Source organism: Somniosus microcephalus, chromosome 14, assembly GCF_052327205.1.
Source record: "Somniosus microcephalus isolate GS21.2 chromosome 14, FLI_Smic_1.0, whole genome shotgun sequence".
In the NCBI taxonomy this organism is placed as follows: Eukaryota; Metazoa; Chordata; class Chondrichthyes; order Squaliformes; family Somniosidae; genus Somniosus; species Somniosus microcephalus.
The window spans coordinates 9423111-9436786 of record NC_141000.1 but is presented as its reverse complement, the minus strand read 5'-3'; the positions used below and the strand labels follow the sequence as shown (position 1 = coordinate 9436786).

Sequence of the window (13676 nt, the reverse complement as noted above, 5' to 3'; positions counted from 1 at the left end):
GTTAAAATAATCCAAATGCAAGGCAGAATAGGGTTGGAGAATAGGGAAGCTAGGATGAGCAGATACTCCTAATGGTGGTGTTTTGGCACTGCTGAAAAATGATGGGCCCAGGAAGACTAATTCTCCAGAGCCGTCAGCAATCGAAGGGAAGATTATTGTTTCACTCAAGGTGACAAAGGATTGCACGTAGGATTCAGCGATGTGCTTTTTGGTTCTTTTACTGGAGTTTCCCTACAGTGTAATTAAATTGAACAGCTCAGTACAAGATCTGTCATTAAGGATCACTATAAAATATATAGGCCCAGAAATTTGGGTCGGGGGCTTCCCGCGGGTGTAAGCCCCCGACCTGCACTTACCTTGCGCGCCGGCAGTTGAGCTGTAGGGCCCTGTGGAATTCCGAGCCGGAGCCTGATCCAGCTGCCGGTGCGCAGTGCTTGCGTGTCCCAGGGGCGTAGTTAGTTCGATGCGTCCCCTGGGATCACGTGGGCCATGGGCAGCCAATCAGAGGAGGGAAAAGCCCATTCATAAGTCTTGACAGGAAGGGCTGTCAAGACTTATAAATACTACGGCCCCAAAATAGCAGTAAACCTTCAAATAAATTTTAAAAAACCATCACATTTTTAAAATAAACTATAAATTACATTAAATAACTATTTTAAACAATAATTTAAATTTTTGAAAAAAATAATTTTATATTCTAACGGGGCTAAAAATAAACTTACCTTGCTTTAAAGTATTTAAAAATAATAAACCTGTGGAAAAAATGTTTTAATTTTAATTAATTGACCACTTACCTTGTAAAAAGCAGACCTTACGCCTGCTTTTTAAATTTCTAAATTCTAAAGACTTACCCTCACGGAAAAACCTGTAAAAAAAAACGTATGTTCAAAGCGCACACGCAGACTCCCCTGCGCACGCGTTCGACCTCTGAACCCCTTCGTTGAGAGGAACGGAAGTGCCGGTTTCCTGCGCATGCACGAAACCGGCACTTCCATCGGGCCTACGGGTGAGTACCCAGCGCGTACTCACCCATGGAGACCTGAATTTCTGGGCAATATATTTTTCAGTTGCTTTATAGTGAACAGAGGAAAGCTTCCACCCAAACTCTGTCTGTGGTGTGTTTATAATTTAATTTTCACCCTGCCAAAGGTATTTTTCTATCTAACTAATTTCCTAACAGAGAAAACAAATGTATGTGTCACAGCACCCTAAAACAAAAGCTTAGATGATATTTTAAGGTCCTCCAAATTTCATCTTTGTTCCAGCCATCTTAAATGAAAAAATAAACTGCAGGAAATGTCAACTTGTGTACTTCTCAGTGCCCAGTTTAGATAGATTAAACGAAGCTGGAGAACATGTCTCCTGCCTTACCCCTGGATAGGACATGTGCATGCCACTGGAGAGAACAATTCCAGAATATTAAGTGAAACCAGGGAAAGAGACTCTTTGAAATCAATTTACAGTAAAGTTAAACTGTTTACATAATGTAGGTTAGTATTTAACAAATGTATCAGCTGATTAAAATATCCCATTGTGTGCAATCATACAATACCTGAAGATTAAGAAATGTATTTAGCTGTAACATCCAGTTGCGCCACTGTTGAACAGCCACACCAACTCGTTTCCCACTTTCTACAGTAATTGACCCAAGGGGATAGTTTGTTGGTAACTGTATAACAAGCTCAATGAATATGTCATCCACAGAATAGGTAGCAAGTACCTCTCGGGCCACAGGGCGAGCTTTCACCTAACGGGAAACAAAAAAATATCAGCAGCTCACTTCTGTACGGTACATTGTCAAACTTTTACAGCTTTCAGAACAGCCGACTTTGTTACAAATGTATTAGCAGCTGGAAATATACCATGTGTTTCAATCATATAATTAATCTTATAAATGTGCACGATAGTCCAAAAAAACAAAGCTGCAGTTTTGCTGCAAAGCCGAAGCAATACTCGCAATAGTGACTAGAATTGTAATAGCATTAAATCTGAAACACAGATCTGTGATTTTCATGTGTTTCTGAGCACAGTATTAAGATTAAGGAAGGCTAGTTCGGATGGAGGTTGATGAGTGATATTACCAACCAATTTCCCCAAATCTGTGGCAGTACTATTGGTGAATGCAATATTGTTTTTTGTGACACTGCTGAAAAGGTCACCTCTCTTGGCATATGGTTTTTTGCAGTGCTGACTACTGTTCTATAGCTGTGAGTGGCTTAAAAAAAATTAAACATGATGCTAAAAATCTGAGTGTACACAATCAATATCATCACCAGTTGTTTTCCATCTGCTACAGCGTGTAGAGGCTATTTAGCAAATATTAGAATATACAGTTTTATATCGGTGGAGAAGAGAAGGTAGATAGTTAAAAGGGGTAGTGCTGTTCAAACATCAACTTCACATTCAGAATGCTAAATCCCAAGTTACATCTAGTGTACAGCACAGAAACAGGCCATTTGGCCCAACTGGTCTATGCTGGTGTTTATGCCCCACACAAGTGTTAACAAACTAGAGTGCATGCAGTTTTACAAACTTCATTTAAACCACACCCGCTAAGGAGTCAAAGAAGTTAAAATAAATAATAAGTTATACATTACAAAGGATATAACTGTACTGAACTTTACACCACAGCAGTCCTACATGTCTATGCCCAAGAACTCTAATCAGAGTCTGCACCATCTATCTCTGGCAGTATGGGTGTCAAATGTTGGTCACCTTCCTTAGCATGTCGCAGTCTGGCTCTATTATCAGGATGCTGCTCCAGACCGCACCGTAATGTCAGAACCACAAAGCGAACGTCGGTCGGCAGTACCATAATCTCTTCACTGTTTTCATCAGGGTCCTGTTCTCCCTCGCCATCATTTTGGGCTTACATTGCACTGGAGTCCTCTCCTATGGCATTGGTATCAAGTTTCAGGTGGAGCGTCGTGGCGACCAAGGTGACACAGCTGAAAGAATTCTTTCTCTGATATCCCGTCTGGTGCTATCGCCCACATTGCACCAAATCATGACAGAGATTCTTTCCTTAGCTTTTATTTAGCCAAGCAGAGATTCACTTTTGAAGGCGAGTGAGCCACAGGCAGCACATCTATAGAAAACACCAGTCTCGTCACAATTGAAGACGTTCCGAGGTTCATAACCTTTGAAGCTGCAGAGGCAACGTATTTTCTAGCCACTGCTCAGCACCTGAAGTTTTTCTCGGTGCGCATGATGGAATCCTATGTTGTGGCACGATTTTCATCTCTGAAGCCACCTTTCAGAGGGATTAAAATCAAGCTTGCCCAGTGCTTCAGCCATCTGTTTGGCTTTTTGGGCTAGAAGAGGGCCACTGATAAGCACATCTCTCCCACGCACATTCTGAAACCAGCGCAGAGGTGCCTCCTCAACTTTCATCTTTACCCTTGCGCTTCGTTTTCTCTCTGGGTCGGAACGTTGATGCCAGTGTACAGCCTTTCCTGTTGCTGCAAGTGGGTTTTGGAAGATCGAGGTGCTGTGCTAGGTCGCGCTGGCTCATCTTGGGCAGCTCATCCACTTTGTTCAGAAAGTCGATTTTCGTGCTGAGGCTCGTGGCTTTCCTCTTTCCAGCCACGTTTGCTGCTGCAGTTAGCGCTGATTAGTGCAAGCTGTAACCTGACACTACTTATCCAAGGTAACTGCACCATAACACACTGGAACTGCTGATTGAATAGCTGAGTCTGCGAGAAATAGCCGGCATGCTTAATACATTATATACAGTCTTTCTAATTGACATCTATGGTAATTGATATGGTCACCGTTAATTGCCCTGTATAGACTGTTGCCCGCTTTAACCGTGGGGTGTATAAGTGGTGGGGACTCTACCAGGTAGTCTGTCAGTAGACAATAAGGAGCATCTTTGGAGATCTCTGGGAATTAATAATTTTAGAACCTTATCAGTCTTTTCATTTATTTCAAATTACATTAACCAAAAAACATTAAGCATCTGCTAGAATAATCCTTCCAAATTCAGTCCACGCTCAGGAATTTCTCTAGTGCTTGTCCTATACAATTAACTGAAACTAACCTTACTAAAGGAAGCAAGGATTCGCAGCCTTTTACATTGGGAAGTATTATGTTGTTTACTGAGCTCTAGAGGGGCATGTGCACACTATGGGCGGATTTTTCCAACCTCGGTGGGTCCGTGGCGGGAGACGTCCGTGGCGTGGGGATCCCGGCCTCCCAACATGATTTTCCGTTGATGGGGCTCATTAAGCCCACCCTGTGAGGTTCCCGGCCAATTAATAGGAAGCGGGTCTGATGAAGTCATTTGATAATGCGGCATCAGCCGTTTTCCTTAAAGGGACCATGCCACATACATTTTGACAGTTGTGCGGTCAGTGTTCTGCAGCATTCACTTCCCATGGGCAGAAGAGACCTCCCCAGGACACCAACGCAGCCTGGTTGCACATTGCACAGGAGGGCACAAGCAGGGATGTTGTCAGGAGGACCAGGCTGCAGTGGCGCAAACCTTTCAATGATCTCAGTAGATCACGAAATGTTACTGCAAAGCTACACTCAACCTCATCCTGCTGTGCCACTCATCACATCCCCATCACTCTGCCTTCCCTACCTTACACATCCATGCCTTGCACATCCTTACTCACACCAACTTACCTTACACCTTCACCCAACCCCATCTATGTTATCACTGCCCCATCTCACTAGCCACCTCTCACATTCACCCTCATCCTTGTCCAATCATTCAAACTAACACCACACAAGGATAGGCACTTGTGTGCTTTAGCCAATGTTCGTGTAAAGTTTCTGTTAATGTGTTGTCAGGCATTGAAATCTTTATTTTCAACACTTTGCGTTCTTGGACAGATTTGTGTGTACCTTTGGAAGCGTCTTAGTGAGGTCAGGTGAATGGTGAGACATAATGTCCGTCACCCTCCCACCCCCCAATGACGATGAGTGTGAAAGGAATGGCTTGGACATTGTATGGATGCTTTATGGTGCTGATGTGGGGTGGTGCCAACCTGTTGCATCATGTGGCAGCCAGGGTGTACAGTGTTAAGTGATATCAATCTGGACATGGTGAGGCCATCGCTGGCGTCCCGGGCATGGGTGATGATGCACTGTGTCCTGTGCAGCATCAATTGATTGTGGAGAAAGTTGGTGTGGATGTTGGTGCTGCTGGTGTGCCCAGTGATGCTGTTGTTGGGGCTGATCGTGTTGGGATTCTGAGGACCAAGGTGAGATTTCTTCAAGGGCACCGATGCTGATGGAATAGATGGCAGGTGAGGTTGAGATGATAAGAAGCAATCTGTCAATGGTGAGAGAGGTTGTTCCAATGAGGTGACACTGGATAGAGAGTTTGCTCCAATCACTTGCAACCTGCATAAAGGTTAATCTGTCTTGCAAATGTAGTAAGCAACAGCTTCTGAGCTTGGAAAGTGAAGACCTATGAAATGGGAGCTTTCATAGAACATTTACAGCTGTCAGGTTAGTAAATCATTCCATTCTGACACAACATCCGACCTACTTACCTGACAGGATACCCGCTCTCCCGGAACCTCGTTAAAAACCTGGTAAAATGGTAAGTACATGGGAAAATGGTGCTTAACTACCTTTTAATAAGCTTTTAACTATCTGAATTGGCTGACCCGCCGCTTGGTGTTGGGTCTGTTCAGGGATGACAGACCCGACACTTGGGAAACTGACAAGGAGGCGGGTTTACAGCGGGATACCGACCCACTGTCAATCTTTGTGATTTTGACAGCGGACCCACCTCCAAACCTGCACTCTGAGCGCTGGTAAAATCCCAGCCTATGTTTGTAAAAAGCATTGTGAACACAAGTTTTCATACAGCAAAACAGAATTCTGAATACATCAAAAATGATCACTAACCACCATGCTCTTGAATGTTTGTGTACTGCTTTGCACTGCTGTAATTTCCTGTGAAGAAAGAACGTTGCTGACATATCTGCTGGTGTATTTATCCACCGTGCTGGACACACGCTTGTCTTGACTATTCCACCAAAGTCGAACTGTGGCTGGCAAATCTTCCAATACACTATAATATACAGCACAAGCCAACTTGGGAACCTCCGTGTGTAAGGTTTCTGTCTCTAGCAAAAAAACAAGAACATACTCACGACTTAATTTGATATTTATTAAAAACTGTCTTGAGAATTAAAAGTCAAAATCCTGATTATTAAAAAATCTTTTCATTTTTCCAATAAGCACACTGTTCCATTCATACATTGGCAAAATTGATTTCTCAATATTTTATTGCCAATGAAAATTGATATATAAAAAGTGACATGAATCAGTCATTCATGAAAGAAAGACTTATGAAATAATACTGAGCGGCCTACGGGTGGCGCTGTCCAGGGAGTGTATAAATACTCAGGCACAGGCCCAGCTTGCGCAGGACATTCTTAACAGGAACTAGTGAAGGACACAACTAGAACTCCATGTTGTAAAACAGTTGATTAAAGCTTTGTTTAATGCTTAGACCAACTGCCCAGTAGTTTTCTTACGTCAATAAGTATATAGACATTTACCATTTTTTAATTCATTGCATTTCTGAAATAAAGTTTAAAAGGGTTACATTTTTTTTGGTGCAGCAACATTATTGCAGTGCTCACTGTGCAGACTGATCAGATACAATAACAACTTGCACTTATCTATAACCTTTACATAGTAAACGTCACAAGGCTCTTCACAGGAGAGCAAGCAGACCAAAAAATTGACACTGAGCTCAAGAAACATTAGGGCATGTGACCAAAAAGTTGGTCAAAAAGGTAGGTTTTAAGGAGTGACTTAAAGGAGAGGTGGGGAGACAATTCCAGAGCTTAGGGCCTAGACAGCTGAATGTTAATAAATCTTCAAGGCAGGTGGTGATAGAGGATTGTTGCAGTGTTATATGTTTGTTAGAACATGAAAAAACATTGATGATAAACTAAGGCCAATGGAAGAGCAGCACACCAGAGCCCTGAGATGGTGTCAATTAACTCAGTATCTCACCTCTCCATATTTATTTATAGGCCAGCTTTATCACTGAAGTTCATATTTTCCATTTCACATGTTCTATTGATAACATCAGCAACTGCAATTATGTGACTTCATACAACATGACAGGTTGTGGGGTGGGGGAGGGAAGAAGTCAGGCTGACAAAATGTGTGATAAAAACAGAAAATGCTGGAAATACTCAGCAGGTCAGGCAGTATCCGTGGAGAGAGAAACAGAGTCAACGTTTAAGGTCGATGACCCTGTTTCTCTCTCCACGGATGCTGCCTGACTTGCTGAGGATTTCCAGCATTTTCTGTTTTTATTTCAGATTCCAAGCATCCGCAGTATTTTGCTTTTGTGTTAGATAAAATGTGTGGTCTTGACAATTGGCAAGAAAGTACAATTTTTATGAAAAATAATGCATCTCATTTCACCTGAAAAATGACTTGTGTATTTATATGTTATATAAATATATTTAATTTTTTCCATTAGCTGCTCCGTACCTTTGTAAGAATTATCAACTAACCTTTTGGTTTAACAATTTTAAAGATTAGTTAATAAAGTTACCTGGGAAATTCGTAAAATAATGTCAGTGAGTCTTTGAGTCAAGGCAGTTGCTGATTTAAGTGACTTCAGAATAAATTTATTTAAAAAATATGTTTTTATATACCTTGAAAAAGGATGGCATGTTTCTCACTGAATAGCGTCCGTAGTCCTTTACTGGCAGAATCAGCAATCTGTCCAGGAATGGTTGGATTTTCTGGCATCAGCCTGAAGAGATGTTGCAGTAATTTGTGCAAGCATTTACTCTTACGAAGATACGTTGCATATATAGCCCGCAACTAGAAAACAGGAAAAACAAGAAAATGGTCATCCTCTGCATATCTTAGAGAGCTGCTGCATGCTCTTCTCTTTCCATCGTCTTGCTGTATAAAAATGGTAATGCCGTTCCAATCATTTCAAGTCTGTTAAATTTTCCATTTTGTAAGTAGTTTCCTATTGTAGTACATTGTTAATTTCTTTTTACTGGATTGTACTACTTAACCTTATAATTATAAAATAACTGTGAACAGTTCTGTCATTTCAGAAAGAAAATACTGCAGGTGTAAATTGGCACAGCAGGCAGTGGAAACCAGTTTTCTAACCAATCAGCAGGGGTGACTCATTTGGCTGTAAACAAACAAACAGTATAAAAAGACCAGTCCTAGTGCGAGCAAGCACTGAGTGCGAGTCATCAAAGAGTGCTGAGAGTTTGGGTAAGTGTGAGAGTTCTTTAATTGTTATTTCTCTTTAAATCATTCTTGATAAGATTACTTAAGCAGTTTAAGTAAAGGGGAAAAGTTAAATATTTGGGATTCTGTTGCTTTAACAAGAGTAAAACAAGGTTACACTGCAGTAGGAGTAAATTGGCACAGCAGGCAGTGGAAACCAGTTTTCTAACCAATCAGCAGGGGTGACTCATTTGGCTATAAACAAAAACAGTATAAAAAGACCAGTGCTAGTGCGAGTCATCAAAGAGTGCTGTGAGTTTGGGTAAGTGTGAGTTAGGGTAAGTGGGGTGTTAGGTGCTCTTTTCAAACTTTAACTCTGTGGGTTGTAGTTAATAAGGCCTTTCTGGTGCAGAGTGACTGTTGGTAAACCATTTAACTGGTGTAACTAGAGGGATTGATTTAATTTAAATCCAATTAATTAAAGGGGATACTAGCATCTAAAATCAGGCAGAGGGTGTCCATAACTAACAATAAAAAATTTAATTAATTACATAGAATGGAGCAGGTGATGTGTTACTGTTGCGAGATGTGGGAGCCGGTGGACCCCATTGAGGCTCACGGTGATTACGTCTGTGACAAGTGTCTGCTGCTACAGGAACTCCAGCTCCGTGTTGATGAGCTGGAGTCTGAGCTTCAGACACTGCGACACATCAGGGAGGGGGAGAAGTACCTGGACTCTGTATCAGGAGGTGGTCACACCTATGAAGTTAATTAATTCAGATGTAGCCCATGGTCAGGGACAGGACGGTGTGACTACGAGTGAGGCAGGTACGGGGATCCAGGAGGTAGAGCTGGAGGAGCCGCAGCCCTTGCTCTTGTCCAACAGGTTTGAGGTTCTTACTCCCTGTGGGGACAGGAGCAGGAACTGCAGGGAGGATGAGCAACCTGGCCACAGCACCGTGGAACAGGGGGCCATTCAAGAGGGGGGAGTAAATAGAAATGTTGTAGTGGTAGGGGATAGTATTATTAGGGGGATAGATAGAGTTCTCTGCAGCCGAGAGCGAGAGTCCCGAAGGCTGTGTTGCCTACCCGGTGCCAGGGTTAAGGACATCTCCTCTGGGCTGGAACGAAACTTGCAGTGGGAGGGGGTGGATCCAGTTGTCGTGGTCCATGTTGGTACAAACGACATAGATAGGACTAGGAAGCCCATTCTGTTAAAGGAGTATGAGCAGCTAGGGGTCAAATTAAAAAACAGAACCTCAAGGGTAATAATCTCTGGATTATTACCTGAGCCACGAGCGAATTTGGCTAGGACAAATAAAATTAGAGAGTTAAATGCGTGGCTCAAAGACTGGTGTGGGAGAAATGGGTTTTGCTTCCTGGAACACTGGCACCAGTACTGGGGCAGGAGGGAGCTGTTCCGTTGGGACGGGCTTCACTTGGCCAGTGCTGGGACTAGAGTCCTGGCGGATCATATAACTAGGGCTGTAGAGAGGGCTTTAAACTAACTAGTGGGGGGGGAGGTTCCTAGAGAGCAAATAATAAAAATGACAACAGAGAAGGTCATAGACTTAGGTAGCAGTGGGGAAATTAAAAACCAGAGCATGTCAGGAAGGGGCAGAAGGTATGGAGTAAAAGGTAAAGTAATAAAAAGGGCAAAAGCAGGAACTAAGTGTCACAAAACATATTTGAAAGTTCTCTATCTGAATGCACGTAGCATTCGTAACAAAATAGACGAGTTAATGGCACAAATAACTACATATGGGTATGATCTTGTGGCCATTACAGAAACATGGCTGCAGGGTGACAATGCCTGGGAATTAAACATACCAGGTTATTTAACGATCAGGAAGGACAGGCAGGAAGGAAGGGGAGGTGGGGTGGCTATGTTAATAAAGGAAGGAATCACTGTAATACAGAGAAATGATATTGGGTCAAAAGATCAGGATAATGAAACAGTTTGGGTGGAGGTAAGGAATAATAAGGGGAAAAAAACACTAGTGGGCGTAGTCTATAGGCCTCCGAACAGTTGCAACTCTGTTGGACGGAGTATCAATCAGGAAATAGTTGAGGCTTGTAATAAGGGAGCATCTATAATTATGGGGGATTTTAACTATCATATTAATTGGACAAATCAAATTGGGCAGGGCTGCCTTGAGGATGAGTTCATTGAGTGTATTAGGGATGGGTTTCTTGAGCAGTATGTAACTGAACAGACCAGGGGGCAAGCAACCTTGGATCTGGTCCTGTGTAACGAGACAGGATTAATTAAAAATGTCCTAGTAAAGGATCCCCTTGGAATGAGTGACCATAACATGGTTGAATTCCATATTCAATTAGAGGGTGAGAAGGTTGGATCTCAAACAAGCATGCTAAGCTTGAATAAAGGAGACTATGAAGGTATGAGAGCGGAATTGAGTAGAGTGGATTGGGAAAATAGATTAAAGTGTAAGACGATACATGATCAGTGGTGTACATTTAAGGAGTTATTTTACAACCCCTTATCCTTAGACTGTGACCCCTGGATGTGGACTCCCTGACCATTGGGAACATCCTTCCTGCATCTAGTCTGTCCAGTCCTGTCAGAATTTTATAAGTTTCAATGAGATCCGTGAAGCTGTCAAACACTGACAATCTGTTAACAGACAGTTAATTGGCACTAATCCCCTTCCCGCCTCGGGGAGGCGGCTCCCAGCACAGGTCGGGTACCCACCTCCTGGGACATTGGCACGGAGGCGGGTTGGGTTCCTGCCCCCCCGATTCTGCAATTTTCCCACCACTCCCGCCTCCAAGGGCCTTGGAAAATCGAGCCCACAGTCTCAGGATAAGGAGTCGACCATTTAGGACTGAAATGAAGAGAAATTTCTTCACTCAAAGGGTTGTGAATCGTTGGAATTCTCTACCCCAGAGAACTGTGAATGCTCAGAAGTTGAGTATATTCAAGACTGAGGTCGATAAATTTTTGGATACTAAGGAAATCAAGGGATATGGGGATAGTGCGGGAAGGTGGAGTTGAGGTAGAAGATCAGCCATGATCTTATTGAATGGTGGAGCAGGCTCGAAGGGCTGAATGGCCGACTCCTGCTCCTATTTCTTATGTTCCTATGAAATAAAAATAGTAAAAGCTGGAACACCACAGCCGGTCAGTCAGCAACTGTGAAGAAACAGTCACCATTTTGGCCACATACCCTTCCAGGTATGAGCCTGAAGCGTTGACTGTTCTCTTTACAGATGCTGACTGACCTGATGTGTGTTTTCAGTATTTTGTTTGTTTTTGTTTTAAAAAGCGTCTGTGTAGTGCCAATTTTCTGTTACCAGAAGTTGTGTGTATGATTTGTAATTATAGACAATAGTAATGCATTTACAAAACACGATAAACACATCTTGCACTAATAGGCACTCCAATCCACGCATATGTACCTCAGATGGTGATGCTTTGAAAAATACAAGAAGCAGCTTCCATGCAAGCAGATATCCCAGAATACAATAGTAAGCTTCACTTAGTGGTTCAATATCTGTGTACTCTCCAACTGGAAGGTTACTGAAAATATTCTCCAAATCTTCCTCCTGACCACCAATTACTGACATAAGTGCTGCAGGTGGTGATCTGAAGAGCAAAAAAGAAACTCTTAAAATAACAGATAAAAAAAGATCGACATAACCACTACCGTAGCAAAACTGTCAAAATGGTGCATCCTTTATCTTTGGAGTACAGAAACAAGCCCAAACAGCAGTTGTGCCCATGACTAGGATTTACAGTAATTCAAAGTAGCTTTAAAATAGGCTACGATAAGATGGAACTATTTAATCATCAGTTGTAACAGGAGTCTAAGCTTTTTCTTCACCTACTGATAGAATGTAGAGCAATGAAAGGTATTCAGGAGGTCAAAGTTAGCCCTGTAAAGAACTTATCAGGGAAAGAATTAGGTCAGTACTTACAAAGCATGTTCTTCGTCATTCCCATTGTCGTCATAAGATTTCAGATGTTCACTATCAAAGGCTGACAGCTCTGACATTAACCTGATGGTCACAAATCAGAAGCAAATTGGTCACAATGTTTCTTAATTTATCTTCAGGGGCTTTGTATTACTTAAAAAAGCATCATCCTACTTGCAGTGCAAGGAAAAAGAACAATCCTCTGTTTGGAAGTTAATATTGGTAGGTTTGCCCTGCTTAACATAAATATACAAGACCAAACATTGCAAATATTTTTATACACCCAAATTCTGCTTGAAAATTAGGTTCTTTTTTCCTTTATTTAAAAAGTAAAATCAAACAGTTCCTCTTTAAAATGTATTGTTGCCTATATCATAGTGGCACTGTACATTGGTGGGTTATCAATACATGGAGTGGTAGGACACAACTCTACCTCACCCAAGAGATTTCCCACAATGAATACCTCAGTGCTGCTGACAAAGGGTGATCTAGGCAGGGGAAAGGGAAGGGAAAATCACTTTGGTTGGTGAGGTAATGCAGCCTCAGCCACAACTTGTAGCAGTCAGTTAGACAGAAGGATGGACAGCAAATTCTTTGCTTCAACCCAAAAAGTCCATATTTATTTCAACTTATAACTGGGTCAATGTTGCACCCAAGCTGCAGCTTTGAAACTATGGGGATATTCAGAATTACTTGAAATGCAAACTGCTTTTAATTTAACTATTTGTAGTAATTTGTCTGCCTGGAAAAAATGAGGATATACCAGGACAGGCAGCTATTTTACTCTACTGCATTAGACTCAGTAAGTTCATCTTCTCAGAGTGCCATGGGATCTTTTACATCCACCTGACGGGGCAGACGGGGCCTCAGTTTAACATCGCATCCAAATGACTATAAATAATTACATTAAAAACAGCCTGCCTCTTGGAACTGCCTGGATTATTCCTCTCGTTTCAAAGCTGATGTTGAGATAACTGCAAAATTGGCACTGAGAGTAAAAAACAATGCTTCATACTTAAACTGGTTATGCCTTGTTGAACTACAGGACTGTCAATAACTTTATACAAAGAAACTGAAAAAATGTAAATACTGAAGACCTCTGTTTTTTTCAGAGCCATTAAATGTTATATTAGTGTCACTGATTCTACTGTGCACTTGTACATGGCTGCACTATCACTGCCTTTCTGCCAGTGCTGCGGCGAGCGTAAACTTCTAAAAGATCAGCAGTGACACCGAGAGGGAGTTAACAATGCTGCATTACCTACAGTCCTGTAATTATTTCTCTTTAGTTGGCACCCATAACTTCAGTGAGAACTGAATGTGATTCTATCAAATTCTGGACATATTAAAGTACATTACAGTATAAAATATGTTGTACAGTATATACCCAATTACAATGCAAGGCTGCATGGAAGAACTGAATTTTGAACTGCCTACAAAACAGTTGAAGTTATTCAACAGCACCAGATATCAGCACAGCATTATTTAGTGACTTCTTGTTCCTTGACAGAAAAAAACCCATTGTAGAGAGCAATCCTGTGGAACATGTCACA

General features: G+C 41.9%; 1 protein-coding gene across 1 annotated transcript in view; it reads right to left on the bottom strand.

Moving 5' to 3' along the window:
• ltn1 (listerin E3 ubiquitin protein ligase 1) overlaps window positions 1-13676 on the bottom strand; it is a 145640-nt gene that overhangs the window by 7809 nt on the left and 124155 nt on the right. Inside the window, exons 24-28 of the mRNA XM_086006213.1 lie at window positions 12127-12207; window positions 11608-11794; window positions 7647-7818; window positions 5869-6089; window positions 1553-1747 (exon numbers count right to left, since the gene is read on the bottom strand). Of these exons, the coding sequence (XP_085862339.1) occupies window positions 1553-1747; window positions 5869-6089; window positions 7647-7818; window positions 11608-11794; window positions 12127-12207 (856 nt within the window). The remainder of the gene's footprint in view (window positions 1-1552; window positions 1748-5868; window positions 6090-7646; window positions 7819-11607; window positions 11795-12126; window positions 12208-13676) is intronic.